At 46.3% G+C, this 19,026-nt stretch overlaps 1 protein-coding gene across 1 annotated transcript in view; it reads right to left on the reverse strand.

Annotated features, from left to right (window-relative positions):
- Window positions 1-18,476, reverse strand: part of asic2 (acid-sensing (proton-gated) ion channel 2) — a 206,477-nt gene extending 188,001 nt beyond the window's left edge. The window contains exons 1-2 of the mRNA XM_037475469.2: window positions 18,202-18,476; window positions 16,862-17,482 (exon numbers count right to left, since the gene is read on the reverse strand). Of these exons, the coding sequence (XP_037331366.1) occupies window positions 16,862-17,437 (576 nt within the window). The 5' untranslated portion in view covers window positions 17,438-17,482; window positions 18,202-18,476. The remainder of the gene's footprint in view (window positions 1-16,861; window positions 17,483-18,201) is intronic.
- Window positions 18,477-19,026: the final 550 nt, after the last annotated feature.

Below are 19,026 nucleotides of genomic sequence, written 5' to 3' on the forward strand. Positions count from 1 at the left end.
CGGCGGCTGCCCGGTGCACGTTCGTGCTGCCGTCTGACTCGCGGCATCAGTCATCCTGCAGGACAACCCGCTACCACAGCCTTCACCCCCCCCCTCCCCGAGATCTTTGGGACCCGGCCTGATGGCGCTGTAGCGGAAGCAGCGTGAAATCGACAGCATTTCCTTCACGTGGATGACGTGTCGGGAGAAGAGCTCGTTCCAGAACCCGACATGCGGCCTGGTGATGGTGACGAATCCCGTGGCCCCTGCAATCAATGGGTTTCTTCGGGTGCGGTGTCTGTCCGTAGCTGGCCTTCATCCCCCACAAATCAGATTTCATGGAGCATCATCTTCCTCGGTGTTCCCATACAGTGACCGGACCACTCCCTCCACCTCCTACTGCCGGGACAGCGGAGTACTTAACAGACTTGTCAGTCACAAGGACAGATGCCGGAGATCATTCCTGCCCACTGCAATACGACCCTTCAATTGAAGGAGGAAATGCTACAGTGGCAAAAGAATGTCCCCTCGTGGGATTAATAAAGCAAGTAACTGTCCATTCGGGACTTTTTATTTAAATATCATATGCAACAAGCTAGCCTCCATTGATGTTCTTGGCATCTCTCCAAGTGCACAGGATTAGATTCATAACGGCTATGGAGCAAATAACAACCCCACAAACATTTTGCAGTATTTCCCATTAAAAAGAAGACGATTAAGGGCCAAGCAGTCTGAAGCCCTAATATTCAAACACCGATTTTACTATTACTACTACTACAGTCATCTAGTAACTAAACTGACAAGAAGATGATACAGATCAGGAGGTCTCTAATTCTAGTCAGCGGGGATGAATCTTATTGAATACTGGTGGTAATTAATGGGAGTATTAAGTCCTAAGAAGAAGGAAACCCATTTGTGTCTCTGGAGAGACTCATGTTCCAAAAACACTGAATGCTACATCCATCTTTTGTTAAACTCTGACTAATAGGCACGTCTGTCAAACTCCTTCCGCAGGATTTTTAAAGTCTGAATGGAAAGGAAGAATAGAAAAGAATTATAAGTCTGCTGACGATAGTCCTCCATATAATGAGCGAACTTTTCCTCTGGGATGTTCTCCTTCAAAATAAACTGCTCAAAGGGTAAACAAACCTCCGAAAACAACTGCTGAGACGCGTCAGCATTTTGCTGCCAGCTGATGGTAACTTTAAGAAAGGTGGAGAAAGTTCTCCCTCGCACTCTGCTCTACACATCTTCTGACTCCCTGAGCTCATAACCACCTATTGTGCTAATCAGCGATGCCCGCTAACCTTTCAGAGGATGGTAGATGGTTGGTGACGGAGGCGGACACCTGCTTTGCGTGTTGGCAAACCGAGTGCACAGGAGCATGCCCACGCTGTCACTCACAACATGCAAATGCATCACATTTTCCACCTCACGGTAACTCGGTTGCTACTCGAGTGAAAAATAATAACGAATAAATCCCACACAAGCTCTGAGAAGAATAAAAGGGAGCACGTGTGTGAGGTGCGATTTGAGAACGGTTCCACTGGCAGCGAGCGCGTGGCTGAAGGACAGGACGTCAGGTTTATCAGCACTCCGGCATTTCCCGTTATTTACCAGACCGCTGAAGCACGTCCGTCCATTTCATCCGCCAGTTTCATGACGACCCAAAATCGTTTTTTCTTTTACCGCAGTGACCCAACTATTGTTACAAGGAAAAGTCTTGCCTTCAAAATATTTCTTATGTAAAAGGCAAAAAGTTTTGGCATCAAAATATAAATCATATCCCAAGTTTACTCATTATGCAGAACGGCCATTTTCAAATAATATATTTATGATGGAATATAAAGTTATGGCTCACTTCAATGTCTTGGCTTTTAAAGTTGAAGCAAGTCCTAACTACTAATAATTTGGCCATATACTACTAGAAAAAAAAATTTGGTTACATAAAATGAAAACATTTTGAGGGGAGAGTTATAGTAATGAGTCAGTAATGAGCCTAAATGTACCTTTGCAATAACAAGAGCACACATTTTGCCCTCGAAGTGGACGATATTTAGTTTTGGGGAGAAGGCTGCATCCCTTCCCCTGCTCCCGCCTCAACACTCTCCTCTTAACATAATCTCTGCCATCTATCTGCTGTGACCATTTGCCTTCATGTTGACGGCCTCTCCTGGGAATCACACACATCCCTCCTGCAATTCTGTCTCTCGCAGTGACGCTTTCCTTCTCTCCTTCACACCTCTCAGTGTCAGAGTCACAGCGGCGTCTTTGGTGACGTTCTCTCATCTCATTTTGTCTGCACATTTTGAGTGGGACATGAAAGGGCTGGAGCTAAACAACCGAGGAGATGCACATATTCTTTTCCCCTGGCCTCAGTATTTGTCTGAATACACGTCTTTCTGTTTACTCTCTGCAGCCTATAGCTTGCGATCTCTTTGATGGACTACAATCTATTTGGGGTGAACGAGGAAGGCCCTTTGTGGGAATTATTACTATTTCTATTTGCATGAGAATGCCACAGCTTTCAGCATTGCCCTCCCACGATGCAGCCTGAAATGAGATTAATTTGGGGTTTCGGTTCTATTGAAGGTCTCCGATAATAACAAAACAATAACAATCAAAGTGTCAATCAGCCACACTTTCCGCGGTCGGGTGGGTTTGCCGAATTCCCCAAAACAAAAGGAAAGTGTCGCTGTCACTAATCGAGAGGTTTTCCCCAAAGTAGACCAACTGCATCCACATGCCGAGGTTTCGTGGAATATAAACAGCTGGGTGTCCAATTTTCTGAGCTATTTGGTGGACATCTTAACATCAAAATGTGCATCGGGGAGACGTGGATCATCAACTTTGACTGTTTGAGCACAGAGAGCATCATTGATGTGCACAGTCAGCCTCCTCTGGTCCCACTGCACTCATCACCTCTGCCCAGTCAAGAGCAGCTTGGCGCGGGACGCCATGAGGGGGCCAGGTCTCTGTAAAGACGTGGGCACAACAGCCACCGACCTCTCGGCGACGGGTTAGGCAGAATTTCCCTACCGCGGGGCAGAGGGAGACCGGGCGGTGGAACAGCCGTAGGGCCTAAACTGGGCCGGCTTAGCTTGCATCACGGCGTTGCACTCCGCTTTTGGTCCGTTAAGTCCGGCTGGTTGGTCGGCCGCTGGCGGGGGGAGGGGGTGTGTGTGATGATCTCGAGGTCCGCTCACCACCAATAAACGCAAATCCATACCTTCCCCTCTGATGATAACGAGTGTATTCTGTTATATGCCGTGAGTACTGCAGTGAATATAACATGCATGTGCATGCGCCCCTGTTGCCATAGCGAGGAACAGTCAATATATTCACAAGGAAACTGAAATAAAACAAGCAGCCCCAATGGCTGGATGTGTGCATCTAAAGCATTTCCAGCTCTGTACTTACACACATCTCAAGAGGACTCATTTTCTTCTCCCAGCTGGCCTGCAAGTATGTGTCCATAGTGGAATCAAATGAACATTTATATTAAAACGCACAGTGCAGGGTGCGGGTCAGGGTAGCGATGTTATTACTGTACGAGTATTATATTAATGACTCCGGCTCAGTGGAAGAAAAAGAAAGATCTGTCAGGAAAAGGCGAGGAAAATAAATCAAGGTGTAAAGTTGGACGGGAAATATGAAGCGCAGAAGGGAGAGCGCTGATGGTGGGCGATGTCCTTTGTGTTTGCTGCTGTACACACACAATGGAAAAGAACCGTATTAATGATATCTATATTACTATGTGCTGCATTCGTATTACTTTTACCACACTTCCAAACCATGCTATTTTTTATATCAGTAGGACGGTGTTTTTTTACTTAGACCAACATGTATTCTATTCTATCTGTATTCGAACACTGGAAAAACAAGGCAGTCTAAGCTCATCAACACGCGTTATATAACAAATCCCTTCAAATGATTGATTATCTATTGAGAAATGAATGCTGCGTGTTTGTGAAATCAAATACAAAACTGATGTCTAAAATGTCAAAGCGACAGGCCGGAGAAGGATCACATCGAGGGGTAATAGAAAAGATGAAGTGTCCGGACGGTGAAACGTCACCGTAATTCTCTCCCTGAGCAGAAACATCCTTCAACTGTGACCTTGTAGAAAGACAACAAGACAGCCGAGCACCCGAGGAGTTTATCACCTCCTGCGAAGAGGACCGGGAGCAAAGCAGGCTTTTCACACCAGGTCAACGAAAAGGACCACAGTACGTAGGTCTGTCACGGTTTCAACACACAGTACCGTAGCTGACAGAGAAAGAAGAAACGAGAGAGCATTTACATTTACCGTATTTTCGCGACTATAAGGCGCACTTAAAATCCTTTTTTTTCTAAAAAAAACGGCGCGTGCGCCTTGTAATCCGGAGCGCCGTATATATGGCTCAATTGGTTGATCCATACTGGTTAACGAGGATCCATTGGAGGGAAAGTCTGGTGCCAGCAGCCGCGGTAATTCCAGCTCCAACAGCGTATTGTAACGGACTGTGTTTTCATGTTCTGGAGCGGCGTTGCACTTTACAGAGTTTTGGGATGGTCAGTGAAGGGCGCACAATGTGACGTCACTCATCTTAGTGCCACCTATGGGGACGCGGGAATTGTTGTTGTTTTGGAGAGCGATGCAGCGTTTTTGTTCGGGGTAGGCTACGGCCGACCGTAGCCTGTTTCTCAACAATAAAACCCAGAAGATAAGCACATTGTCCAGAGACAATTAGCGAGAGTGGCTACAGTATATTAAAGCTCGTAGTTGGATGTCGGGATCGCGCTGACGGTCCGCCGCGAGGCGCCACCGTCTGTCCCAGCGCTGCCTCTCGGTGCAAGATGCACCAAAGCATTTGCCAAGAATGTTTTCATTAACCAATAACGAAAGTTGGAGGTTCAGAGATGTTAATATCCACATTAACGTTTGAACAACGTTACCATGGGAGTGAAGAGTTTTCAGAACGCTTAATAACGTTTGATTTAGCACAGCCCGATCTAGTGGATGCATAACGCAGCCCCAGTCAAACGTTTTACTGCAGTTACTTCTATGCGCCTTGTGATCCGGTGCGCTCTATATATGAAAATAGTTCTAAAATTGGCGATTTATTGAAGGTGCGCCTTGTAAATTAGTGCGCCGTATAGTCGCGAAAATACGGTAAATTCAATGTTAAATGATTGAATTATTTCCTTGAAATTAAGTTGCAATCATCTTCCATCACATTTATGCACTCATTTTGCATTTGGTTCAATGGAAAGCTAATTTTGAACTGATTAATGCCCTTGTTTGCATTATTTCCTCTTGAATTACTAAGAAACAACCAAACATTGAAAGTAGAGCGCAATAAATTACATCCAAAGCACAAAATGAATAGAAGAATAGACACTAATTGGAAAAGAACACAGGCAATTATTTAATTTAGGCAGAATGGAGGGTTGCTAAATTATACTAAATAAAAACTTCTGCAGGACTAGTTGAGATTTTTAATGTTCCCAAACTCGCCTGCAAATTAACAGAGGGCATCTACAACTCTCAACTGAATCAAACCAGGCAGAAGAAATGTTGTGAGCGGTTTGAGCGAGATGAGACTGATGGTGGAACCACTAGGCTGCAGCGCACAGAGGCCTTTCTGTGTCACAGCTAAGGTCAGTGAAGTAGGAATTTATTTTAAGACTCAGAAGCGTCGTACGAGGTTTGCTGCCACTAAACCTGCACAGATGATTCAAAGCACCCTCGGAGGTTAAGATGTAGCCCTTGAAATGCGGCTAAGTAAATGGCCCGTATTTATCTTTATATATACTGTATATACGTATTAGGTCATGTTCATACAGTTGGTGCAAAAACTGAACCTTTTCTTTGCAAATGAGCCTCCTTGCAAACACAGAATTATTAGCCACACTTAAGGAAATGGTCTTCATAGAGTCTCCATAGTCTTCATATTCTCCATAGAGTCTCTATAGAGTCTTCACAGAGTTGGTGGTACGTGAAGCGCCGTCCCAGCACACTTTCAAGGGTTCACGGCGGGAGTGAAGACAGAAGACAGACGAAGGCATCGGCCTCTTCCTCTTTAAACTCTTTCATGTTGGGATGCGCTGACCTGAAGCAGTGGCCGTTGTGTCATGAATAATAAATGAAAAAATATATATATATATCTCCCCTATACATCTTTTTTGGAAATACCCGAGAAAAAAAAAAAAAAAAGAGGATAAATAAATAAATAAATAAATAATGGAGAGGTTATCATACTAAAGGATAAAAAAGTGTTCTTCCCTCTCCCACTGCAAAAAAAAGACAAAGTGCACTTGCATGGAAAACCTAATGTGAAACATGTGAATCAGACCTTGAAACCGGACAAATAGTTTCACATGAGGCGCCCCCCGGTGATGATTTCAGCAGCTGCCATCCACTTTATGTGAATCGAGTCGTTTCCTCTTGATTTGGGTCGATCAGTATGACCGGAGACCCTTCTGTTACTTGTAGCCTTGAGATGGAATTCATGTGCACTGGGCTTTCTCAAATGTACTGTACTTGCAGAGAGCAGCTTGGAAAAGACATTGAGTTTCTTTTGTATGTTATAATTGCGTCACGGTACAGTTTGTATTTATTTTTACTTAACAGTTATATATATATTGCATAGCTTTTTACTGCAACTGATCACACCTGACAACAAGCTAGCTAAATGTGTGTTAAGGGTTTTTGTGATACTCTTTATTTAGGTCATGTGAGCAGGCTGTTAGCGATACGTGACTTTTATCCGGGTGCAGATTACCACTTGGCATGAAATGAGTGTTTAGGTAAATTAATTATTGATGAATTAATAAAAGATTAACTTAGGACAATTCATTAGTTGAGTAATTTATCAAGCAAACCTGCCCCACATGTACTCCTACCACCTTCTTAAGTGTGAGAACTGCTCCTTTTCTCCATTAATATTGTAAACTGAAAACTTCAGTATGCGGATTGTTCGGATTTTCTATGGCTAAGATTTACCGTTTCAATTAACACAATTAACTGTGATGGCGTGAGCATGCTGGTAAAGATATATGTAAGAAGATGAAATACAGTCCATGAAATCCATGAGATTAAGGGCTCAGTAGAGGCCAAAACTTCAGAGCAGTCGAAATCCTGGAAATATTGAATACTATATAAACACTTTTTACTTCCAAAATGAGTAAATTCTAAGCCCTCCCAAGTTTCCATGATACTGGTGGAGTAATACTGGATATTTATTTACTTACTGCATTGCCTAAAAGTTGTCAAATTACTTGAATTAGTTTTTAAAATAAAGTTTTTAATTGTAGAATGTTAAACTGCTATTTTGCGACATTAACTTGGACTCTTCTGACATTACGAAGACAAATAAATCTAAAGCTGCAATAATTTGTCGATTCATTTTCTGCTTATGAACAAAAGGAACCAATCACCAAACACACTATCAACCAATTGTGTTAGTCTCGAAAACTCTGGTTTCCGTTGCTGAAAACTTGACTTGTTTTCTTTGTCGTATCCGACAGGAACACCACTAACTTTGGGTTTTGGACAGATGGCCGTATGAAGAACAAGGTATTTTAAAGACGTCTCCTTGGACTTAAAAAGAGTAACTAAATTATTCAACGGAAGCGGCCTTCATTGTGTAACACACTTCCCCGATTACTACTCGACGCGGTGACTGTGCCAACTGAACACACACACGCACACACACCTCTCTGTCTGTCTGTCACATAATCAATCACACAAACTTCCAATGACCCTCCATCTCCTCTCATTCCGCCCTTTTCATGTTCGATCACAAGCCCCGCGGTACGACACGTGGCGCCCCCTGCGGGCCTCCGAGACAGCCACTCGTCAAATGGCGGGCGGCTTGAGGGAAGGCCGGGAGGAAACTGCCGAGACAGGCGCGAGCGAGAACGCGCGAGGAGGCAGAGTGAAGACGATGGGACGCGAAGCAGCTTAAACAAGAAACTATTAGACCGAGAGCGAGTGACAGAGGTAGAAAGGACAAGGTGACAACGTGCGTTCGCACGGCTCATTGGATTATTTTGGCAGCTGGCATTGTGTTAGCGTTTTACTGAAGGGATTCCTTTTCTATCAAATTAAAGTTCCACATTCTTGCCCTGCAGAGTTACAAGAAAGGATCTGCCTCGATGAAACATTCAGCCAAATGAGCTCTCAGAAGGCGCATGCTGGCCAATTACCTGTAAGTCCTGATTCGTGCGAGACGGCACAGCGAACACAATCCCGAACCCGGCCGTTATCACAAAGGTCTTTGGTGGGGGTTTTTTTTTTTGCATTCCAGGAGACGGAGGCTTCAATACTGGAAAGGGGGACGCGCATCCTGCAGCGTAGGCCGTCGCCTTTCGTTTTCATGCTGCTGTGTTGTTTGTCTACGGTGTCCCCATGGCAACAATGTTTATGTTTCCTTAACAGACTGTTAGATGGAATAATACATGTCCAATCGATCAGCTGTTTGGGATCACACCAAGAAACGAAGAACACACTGTTGTTGTTGTTGTTGCGTGCTGTGCGTTATTTCCTCCGCAGAGCAGCTGCCACAACAAAGGGGAGCAGAAGAGAGACGTTACCGTGTCACTAAAGAACCAAATGTTTTTTGTTTTCCTTCTGAACGGCAGTAAACATCCAGTTTGGGGAGCCGATTTAAAAAGGCAAGAGTGAAAAGCAGATTTCTTTCAACACAAATTATAGATGGACAGACAGCACTGCAACGCAGCCACGAGACAGATTGTGTTGCTAATGGGAGGCATTAGATAAAGGTTTGGGTTACATTTGAACACCCACATGCTTTTTGATTGACAGCAATATTACTTTACCTCTTTTTCTTCGCTTCAAAACAAAAATCCTGCACAGCGTGGTGTGTCAATATACTGTTATTCTTAGGCTTGAAGAAGCCTAGCAGTTGTATTATTGTGTGAACAACTGACTGTCAAATGCTATACCAGTCAGCATGTTGGACACGTGTCCTTCATTCAATTAAAAGAGAAAGTGCGTCCAAACTTTTGACTGGTAGATAGATATTATGCAAAGATTGGAGACATGTTTATGAAGCCACCTCATTTAGAGAAAAATATAACTGAATTTACTTTTCCGCTTTCAAAAACTGACTCTCTTTTTGTTTATTGTGCACCAGGATATTGCTCACACGTCAGGTGCTTCATCCACGCACTGGATGTCATAAATGAATCGTTGTTAATATCCAACCACCTCTGATTGAAAACAGGGTTACGCCAACACATGTTAAGTTCCATCCTCCGCCCAGTTTCTTTTGGCTACTTGGAGGCAGCAGAAAGACTTAAAGCCACGACATGTTGTAATGGCATCGTTTCAAGTTGCTGTGGCAGAGGTGCTTGGAAACAGTGGCTTAATACGAACCCGTCACGCGACTTTAAACGTTGACTTGTGATAAATCAGCGAGCCACGTGGCCCGAGACAACGGGACGTTCCACCACTGCCCCACACTCGAATCCATTTGTCTTCAGCCGGTTCTCGTCAGCAACGAAAGAGCCCTAACATGCGATCAAAATAAAGCCCCTGGTCAAACACAAATAGTTGAAGCAGAAAATCAATCCAACTTTGGCCTCGTGGGGGCCAATGTCTGCGATTTCAAAGCCACGCTGTCCCGCACACACACACGCATCATTTTGACAAAAAGAGCGCACATCGGCCTGACACCCAGGTGAGATTTCTTCCAGCTGGGCGCAGCGAGGCAGGTGGCATTCATCATTTTGGGCCGGTATTTCAGCAGACTGAAAAGCCCGTTTTATTGCTAGTTAGAATACCTTTTCGGATTTTCTCTCTATTTCTCTAATGAGAAAGCATTACGGAAAACCTACATCCAACATTAATACGCTTAGAGGGGATTTTACAAAGAAACAGGCTCCGACTCAACATATCAAGGTGTCCATTTAAAACGGAAGTCACTTTCCATCAAAGCCCCTCAAAATCTCTCTAATCCAGAAAACAGACCCAGGAGCCCCAGAGCGCACATTTCTCCTGGGTGACTCGTAGAGATCAAGAGCGCTCCTGGGCGGCTTTCACAGCTTAGATAGAGAACGACAGGTGGACAAAAAGGCTGTTTAAAGGTGGGGGACTTTACCTTCTTCTTCTTCTTCTTTTTTCAAAACAAGCTATTCAAGTTTGAGCACATATATGTTGAGTAAACTCTTCTGTTAAAGCCTCTTATTGAGAAACCCCACAGAGCCAAAAAAGCTTAAACACTCTGCACCTGCAGGGAAAAACACTCTAAATTCCTCACCAGAACATCAATTTACTGAGATGTTCTCTGGACTGTCAGTCAAGACTTCTCCTTGCATGTAATCCAGCAGAATCCATTAAGAAATACGTACAAATCATTGGCATTTTAAAAGAAAAAAAACATAGTTTACATTTCTAAATGTTGACATCATCAAGCGGACAGTCATGTTTTTTTCCCTCGTTATTTCCCAGGACGCCGACCTTACTGTCTGACGAGGCAAATAAAGTGCGGGGTTTCCTAGAAGATCAATAAAGCACAAAATCATCATTACCATGCGAGACGCCGTGTGTCTGGAAGCCAACCCCTGATGAGCCAAAACACACACGCAGAACAAACCCAGACAAACTGCATGTGGCAGTACAAACCAACACACACACGACAATACACCCACTAGCACGCTCAGGCACACGCAGACAGACACACACACGCATCTCCTCCTCCTCCTCATCCTCATGTGGCCACGATGAAGCAGGTCTCCAGACGGGCTGCTGAGGTAATGGGCCACACTCCTCCTCTTCTCTCTGTGCAGGTGTGAATGCAACATCAAACCAGGAGTTCATGTCCCTGCGTCTCCTCTCTTTTTCTGCCAGGAAGCCTTTTTTTCTGTCTTGCTTTAAAAAAAAACACACATTGGGTGATAAACTGGACCAGAAAAGGAGTCTACGAGGATGATGTAGCAACTCCAAAGCAGCATGCTTTCTGATGGATTCATAGTGACCATATTAAGGTCAGTTTCTTCATTTTAAACCACATTCCAATCCGACTGCACTGTGAAATGAACTCACAAAATAATTCAACGTTGTTTTATGTCCACTTCTGCTGCACATTGAAAGTGAACCACTTCTCTAAATGGTGTGGCTCTTGGTTGGAACTGGATATGAACTTGACATTTTTGTTCCATGCTGAACATACAGGAAGCCTGTCTAAATGCTAAATATTGTGCATAATTTCTCTTGCTACAACAGATTACCACAAACACTACCCTTCCCATTAATACTACGCTGTCTAACATACCGTATTATAAGCCACGCTAAAGCCATTTAGCTATGAAACATACGCTGTTGATCAAACATTTGGATTCCCCTGCACACAAAAGCTCCATTTGTTACAGCCAGATGGTTCAGAGGACTGCGACAGAAGCCTCGTACAATGGTTCAACCAAGTGGCAAAGATAGTGATGTTGTGGTTGCATAGTCCCTCCATACACTGCAGCTCAGGTCAGTACATTGTGTGTGCTGTGTGTGCGCATTGTGTACGCTGTGTGCGTGCATTGTGTACGCTGTGTGCGTGCATTGTGTACGCTGTGTGCGTGCATTGTATACGTGCATTGTGTACGCTGTGTGCGTGCATTGTGTACGCTGTGTGCGTGCATTGTGTACGCTGTGTGCGTGCATTGTATACGTGCATTGTGTACGCTGTGTGCGTGCATTGTGTACGCTGTGTGCGTGCATTGTGTACGCTGTGTGCGTGCATTGTATACGTGCATTGTGTACGCTGTGTGCGCGCATTGTGTACGCTGTGTGCGCGCATTGTGTACGCTGCTCACACAGGAGTCAACTGTGTCGTTTGACATCAGTGCATCTTTTTTATGAGGCGCATGAAGCTTTATGAAATACTTCAAGGAATTATGTTTTTTTTTGCACCTTTGGACAGAAAGTATGAATTATTCAGTCCCAACACGCCAATCAAATTAAACATTCCACTATCTAAATCAAAATCAGAATCTGTTGCTTTTAAAGTGAGAATACAAAAGAAACACCTTGAGGGGAAAATTGCTGCTCATTTAAGTCTCGCTACATCACACACACACACACACACACACACACACACACACACATCAGCCTAGCACAGCCCTCCCCTGCAGACAGCTGAGGCATCCATCACATAGGCCCCATCCACACGGAGCTCTCCGTCTGGGGCTGCACGCCAGCGTCTCTGGCCGGGCCGGTTAAAGAGCGAAGGTGCACACTGCTGAACCCTCCGGTGAGAGGCGTGCTCGTAGGTGGCCGCGGTGCTTCCCACGGCCTTTGAGGGACTCGCACGCGCTGCCTGCGGGGAATGCTAAATGCCGATGTAATGCCACATTAGCGATTAATGCAGCACATCCAGTAAAGCCTAATGCAATTATTGGGTTTATCAAATGTTGAGAAATGAACCTTAAAAGTGATAGAATGCAGTAGCAGTGGCCAGAGGAGGGGCAGGAGGAAGATGGAGGAGGGACGGATTAGAAACCACACCATCCTCCCCAGGTGGATGACTGACACATGCATTCTTGTGCAGGAGAACGAAGGCGTGCGATAACCAGACAGCGTGAAGTGCTCAGGCCACAGGTTCAATGGCTAATTATCGTTGCTGTAAACAGCCTACGCCATTGTATCGGCGTTGCTGTTTCAACAAGGCTTTGGTCAGAGGAATAGATAGAGTCTCACTACATCACATAAGTGTCTGTCTGACACACAGCTCCAAGTCTGGCTGCCGTCAGGCTACACATTAAGGCTGAGAGTGTGTGTATATATATATATAGGGGTCAGACACACTAAGCGGATTCGCTCTGGCAGACACTGATGTGGTTTGTCAGTGTGATCAATCTGCATGTAATCCTGGTTGTAGAAATACACGACAAAAAAACGAAACAAAAAAAAACGGTGAGGACCACTAAATCACACATGATCCGCTCGCACTGACAACATCACACCATCAAGAGGGTTTATCACAGGGAAATATTTAGCTCAAGTATTAAGGCACCCAGATCCTGACACATCTGTCATGATCATTTCAGTTAATGGAGGACGATGGAAGATGGTGCTGTGAATCATTCAGTATTTTCACTGAATGGAAATTATTATTTAATTCTATTATTCACTTTATTTCCTGGAGACAAAATCAATTTCCTGACTGAGCAGCGCTCATTGAAGAATCCTCTCCAGTCCGCTGTGACCAATGAGTTTTACAACAATGGCAGAAAAGTGTATACAAGACTGGCGTTTTTTTTTTTTTTTTGTTGAAAAAGTCATATCAACTGATGAACGTCTACACAGGCCAAATGTAACATTTATTCATGCTTGTGGTGGCGGGCGTGGTTTCGGCTCGGCTGCAGGGGGGGGGGAGTGGATCGGGGGAAACAGTGCCAGGTGGAAACAATGACAATCAGCTGGCGGTGATTGATGTGTGTGTGTGTGTGTGCTCTCCTCTCCTCGTCAACAGTAAGGCGGGCGCGAGCGGAGCAGAGGAACGCCGAGTGAGCTGGACGGCGGCGCAGTTTCCTGATCAAAATAAAACCATTAAATATCACGACCCTGGTGTCGAGTCGCCTTTGTCTGCAGCCCGAACGACCCGCGCCCCTTACAGTGCTAAATTGCAAATACACACAATTTTCAAGTATTTCTCAGTGAAGTTGTGTACTAGGTTTGTCATTCCATTTTTCAGGATCACTAGTTTGGACCTAAGATTTAAGCATCAATTATGGTGCAATTTGATAATTTCCTCCTCATATGGTTCAAGCAAAATTAAATTCGATTTTCTGGATGTGTCGCTTGAGCACCACCGTATGTCTCAATGACACACAGTCACACCATACAAGTACTGTTACCGAATGGCTTCCCAATTTATGAATCACATTTCAAAGTGCTACACAGAAGAAACTGCCGTAGAAATTAACTACAAGAATCAAACAACAGACTCTGCTGTACTGCAACTGGGTCAAAGCTGCATTCTGACCACTAAGTGTCTTCGGCAAAAAGCTGTATTGAAGGAAGAGTCTGGGCAGGCTTGTGTACGGTTCGTCAGAAGGATGCTGTGGCTCAGAATTATGCTCCTTAGTTTTTGCCGACCTTAAGCAGTGCGCTCTGTTGAGAAACGGCCACGCGGGACCCACGTAGGCGGGGCCGGGAGGTGGAGAAAGTGCACACCTACGCTTCCCCTTTGTGCAGCGCTCTGCTCCAGTTCCATCAAGTCACATCACACTGACTCCAGTGTCTCGCCGTCCTCCCGAGGGTCGCTCGTCACAGCGTCCATCAAGACGCTGACTCAGGCCCCTGGAGCGTCGCGGTAACGTTGTGCCTCCACGTTGGGTTTTTGGGCGCGTACTCATCCGTGTGCATATATTTGGATGTGTCTGAACGCACGTGTCTCCACGCATTCACGCATGGGTTTTTCTATTTTTGGTGGGCTTTTTGTTTTTTCTCTTCCCCTTTCTCTCTTTCCTCTCACTAGGCACCGGAGATACAGAGGTGTGTCGCCGCAGCGACAAAGGGAGAACAGAGAGTCGACGACGGAGAGGAGCGGGGGGGGGGGGAGAAGTTGAGAGGAGCTCGGCGGCAGCAACAGGCAGAGGGCAAAGAGGATGACGGTGCCTTCTAGGAGCCTCTCTGTCAACGCGATTATCTCTGAACCCGGCTCAGGGGGGTCACGCAACACGCGTTACTTAGGGCGGGCCAATGGCAGCTGCACGACGAGGCGGCGGGCAAAGCCAACCTAGCTGGGTATTGACTCCCTAATGACTCGGCTGAATTAAATTATGAAAATGTTCTCCCGGCAGACTTGAAGCTTCGCCGCGGCTCACTGCAATATGGATCCAAACTCGGTGAGGAAGCATCCGTCTGAAGCATGAAGGGAAGAATCACCACAGCTAACATGCGATTCCCCAGTCGATGTTGTTGTTGTTGTTGTTCCGAGCAACTCCTCTGTATCCATCTCTGAGCATAATAGAGGGTTCAAAATTGAAGCCACCAATTAAAAAAACAGGTACAGCTTTAATGCCCCAGATTATACACAGCTGAGGGCCTTAAATGCTGTTCTTGGCTGTGTTGATGACAACAGTGTGCGCTCTCCACAAAATAAAGACCTCATCAAAGCGGGTCCCAGAGGCAGCCCCATTGTTGTGCATGCTTCGCTGGTCAGTTTCGAGGACGACAAACAGCCGGAACATCTCGTTAATACAGATTTCTATCAGCTGCACTACGTGGGGCAAGCTTTAAATAGACAGCCAGCCGGGTAGTTGGAGAGATGACCATGACAGGGCCGCGTCCCATGTTGCACACAGTGTGCAATAACGATATTGAATGCGCTTTCTATTCTACCAGGAAGTCATTGGTTTCCACTTATTCCTCTGGAGGGAATTTGAGTCAGGTGTGCATTATACTCTGTCACAGTAACAGTAAGAGTTGGCTTGCATTGCCATGGCCGCTTCCTGTTTGGGATTCAGCTCCTGTTCAGCAAAATACCGCAGGCATTTTAGCTATAGCTAGAACAATGAGTGGAGTAATGAAGCAGAAAACAATGGGCTACTATTTTAATAACCAATAATAAAAAGTCGACAGAGCAGAGCCAAATAGTTGTCACAACTGGGTCGGAGCCAGCCAATGCTGCGCTATGACTGGCCAGTTAACGTTTGAGGGGCGGGACTTAACAAAGGGTCAATTCCGTTTCCTCCATCAACACAAAGTACTAATTGCGATACCGGCGTACCAAGTTCCAAACTTAATAAGTTAAAAAAAACAGGTGCACCTCTAAAAGAAATATCCTTGAGTAACACTAGTCTAATTGATTGAATCACATCAATGACCAACAAGATGTTCTCACTTGAGTTTCATGCCTATTGATCTCTTTAGATAATGAAATTAACAACACAAATGTGGCACCAGAGTTAAACTGAATATTTTTTTTTTCTTCCCCCATGACATTAAAAAAAGATGTTCAGAAATGTGAACATGTGGTTTGACATTAAGGAAATGACAGACAGGTTTTCTTTAATTCATCTCGGCTAATGAATTTTCACCCTTCTCGTCCCTGGCTTTCATTCACTGTATGGAGTGAGCGCTCCACCGATGGGCTTAGTTAACAATCAGTCTGAGTCTCAGTGTGCAACAAGTGGGTGCTCAGAATGCTGTTTTAATTTGCATGCTTTGATCAACCAAAAAAAACTTTTTGCCAGAACATAAAAGGCCACAAATCCCTTCATTCCACCAACATAAAACAGTCAGCTCTGGTTTGTATCTCATAAGGTTTTACGAGCACGGTTTCCGACACAGAAATAGTAATCAAGCCAAATTGAGTGAGAAATTAACACCAAAAGCCACCAACAGAATAATGGTATTGATTTGTATTGATTGGCCTTGGCATTCTTCTGCTGTATTACCAGACAATCCAGCCAGTAAGCAAACATTCTTGAACTTCTTCGCTGGAGAAATATAAAAAGCTTTGAGAAACTGTACTACTTATTATTGCCCGAGAGACAAAACCATCCCTGTCCTTGACGGAAATAACGAAGACCTGTTGCCAGTGAGTACGAGGTTGTTCATGTGAAGGTGGTGGACATCAACAATGCAACAGCAGAGAATGCATTTGCAGAGCAAACCTCGACAGCCAACCCGAGTCTGAAGGAGAAAACCCAACAGGAGAAACCCAGCTCAGCAGCGTGGGAGGAGAGAGCAAGCCATCAGAATGAATCAAGCCATTTTGCTGGCACAAAAAAAATGGGAGTAAAATCATCCATCTATGAAAACTTTAAAGACTCAACAGCTTCCCCGGCAGAGCCCGAAGGGCTGCGGCGCCGCAAAAAGCCTCGGGCCCCAGCAGGGAGCGGACATTTAAAACCAAGACGCGAATGGACTCACGGTTCTGAAGTCGCTGTGGCTGCACTCCTGTCCCTGGTAACGGCAGTAGAGCATCATCTCCTTGAGGTCGTGGCCTACCCTCTCGATGAACTCCTCCATGCTGAAAGCCTTGGGCCTGTAGGCGGTGAAGTTGGCTTTTTCCTGCAGAGAAGCCAGCACGTCGGGCTCGGCCAGGTGCGGCTGGGGGATGGCCAGGTGCACGTCCAGCAGGCCCAGCAGCTCCCCGGCGTGGTACAGGTCGTTGCGCGTGAGGCTGCTGAAGCGGTAAGCGTTGAGGTTGCAAATGGTCACGGCGGGAAAGACGAGGCTGCACGACACCACGGCGTCCATGCTGGTCACGTGAGGGTAGGAGAGGAAGTAGGCCAGGCGCTCGCTGCTCTCCAGGAACAACAGTCCCAGGCAGGCCAGCAGAGCCGCGGCCCAGAGCCAGCGGCGCACGCTGGGCTGGCCGTACGGGAAGATGAAGCGCAGGCCGTGCAGCGTGCTGGCGTGGGCGAAGGCCTGCCACGAGGTGGGGTGCAGGCTGGAGCTCTCCAGGCTCCCCTGACTGCCACATCGCTCCTTCAGATCCATCATCGGCCCTCCAGCCCCTCCGCCGGGGAGCCCCTGGTGCACCTACACCTGCACAGACAGGTGAGAGGGAACATCAATGAAAGACTCGGAACGTACACCTCGTAATCACATGGGTGGAGCAAGAGAGGACCCAGAGAGAGAGAAAATAAGAAAGGCAGCAACTTACTGAAAACATGGTCAAATACATAGGAAAAAAAGAATCAGGAACAGCAAGAATAAACAAGACAGACATAAACTCCACAACCCAAATAACTGAGTGGGAGAGAGAAAGAGAAAGATGCTCCCCTCGGGGGCATCCCTCTCCTCTCCACCTCCATCACTCTCTTGAGCTCAGAGTTACTGTGGCTGCCAGCCTGCCTGTGGCTCCTATCACACCCCAGATACACACACACACACACACACACACACACACACACACACACACACACACACACACTCAACCCAAGTCCCAAAGTGCCTCCACCACCCTTCCTTCATCCTCTGTGACTGCTCGATTCCATTGACCGAGACGTCTCAGAGGTAAGTACTCTGTGACTCCCCGTGCCAGAGGTGAGAGTCACTTAAGCCACGAGCCAATCAAAGCCGCCTCTGTGTATTTAGCGTCCCGTCTCATCTCCATTCAAAAACACACACTGGCACGCACGCAGTAGCTCACGCATGAGTGTGCACTCAAATTGACACACACACACACACACACACACACACACACCACGTCCAGGCTTCTCGGGATCCTCCGCTCACCCAACTAATGACAAGCCTATAAGCACCTCTGTCGTTCAGCCTAGCGAGGAGACATCCAGCCGGAGCGAGTGCGTGCAAGTCTGAGAGTGCACTTGTGTGTGTGTGTGTGTGTTTATGTGTGTGTGAGAGAGAGAGAGAGAGAGAGAGAGAGTGAGGGACACAGAGACAGAGAGAGAGAGGGTGAGGGTGAGGGTGAGCCGTTGATGATCAGAGCCGCCGCTTATCCCTGCATGCCGATCCAAACTCCTCCCGTTTCCCTTCTGGCCAGATACATCCGCTTTCCCTTCTCTCCCCGGCTCATCTGTGGCGGCGGCGAACGACAGCGGAGCCGGGAGAGGGGCGGGGGGGATGAGGAGGGGGTGGGGGCGCACACACCGACACACATGCTCGCACGGAGAGGAGTGAGCGAGCGAGAGAGTGAGAGAGAGTGGGGGGGAGGGAGGGGACTCTCCTCCTTTGCTCTCTCCATACAGCAAAGTCTCTCATATTTCCCCCCCCCCCTCCCCACAGACGGACAGAGAGGGATGGATGGAAGACGGGAGGCTGTCGGGAGGAAGATGGTAGAGGGGGAAAACAGCGGGGGCAGAGCGTGGTTAGAATCGGTGGGGGGGGGGGGTGTCATGGGAAGTGAAGCAGAAGCTGAGAGAGGAGTAAAGGAGGTTGAAGGGAGGGGTAAGGATAAAATTGAGATCAAAAAAAAAAAAAAAAAAAGTGTGGTTACAAAGGCTGAAGGTAATGTCACATTCACAGGGGGAGGGAGAAGATGAAATCCAGCATTGTCCAGTTTCCTTCACCCTCCCCCTGTGAGTGTGACATTACCTTCAGCCTTTGTGACCACACAAACGTGTTGG

Source organism: Pungitius pungitius, chromosome 12 (assembly GCF_949316345.1).
Source record: "Pungitius pungitius chromosome 12, fPunPun2.1, whole genome shotgun sequence".
NCBI classification, from domain to species: domain Eukaryota; kingdom Metazoa; phylum Chordata; class Actinopteri; order Perciformes; family Gasterosteidae; genus Pungitius; species Pungitius pungitius.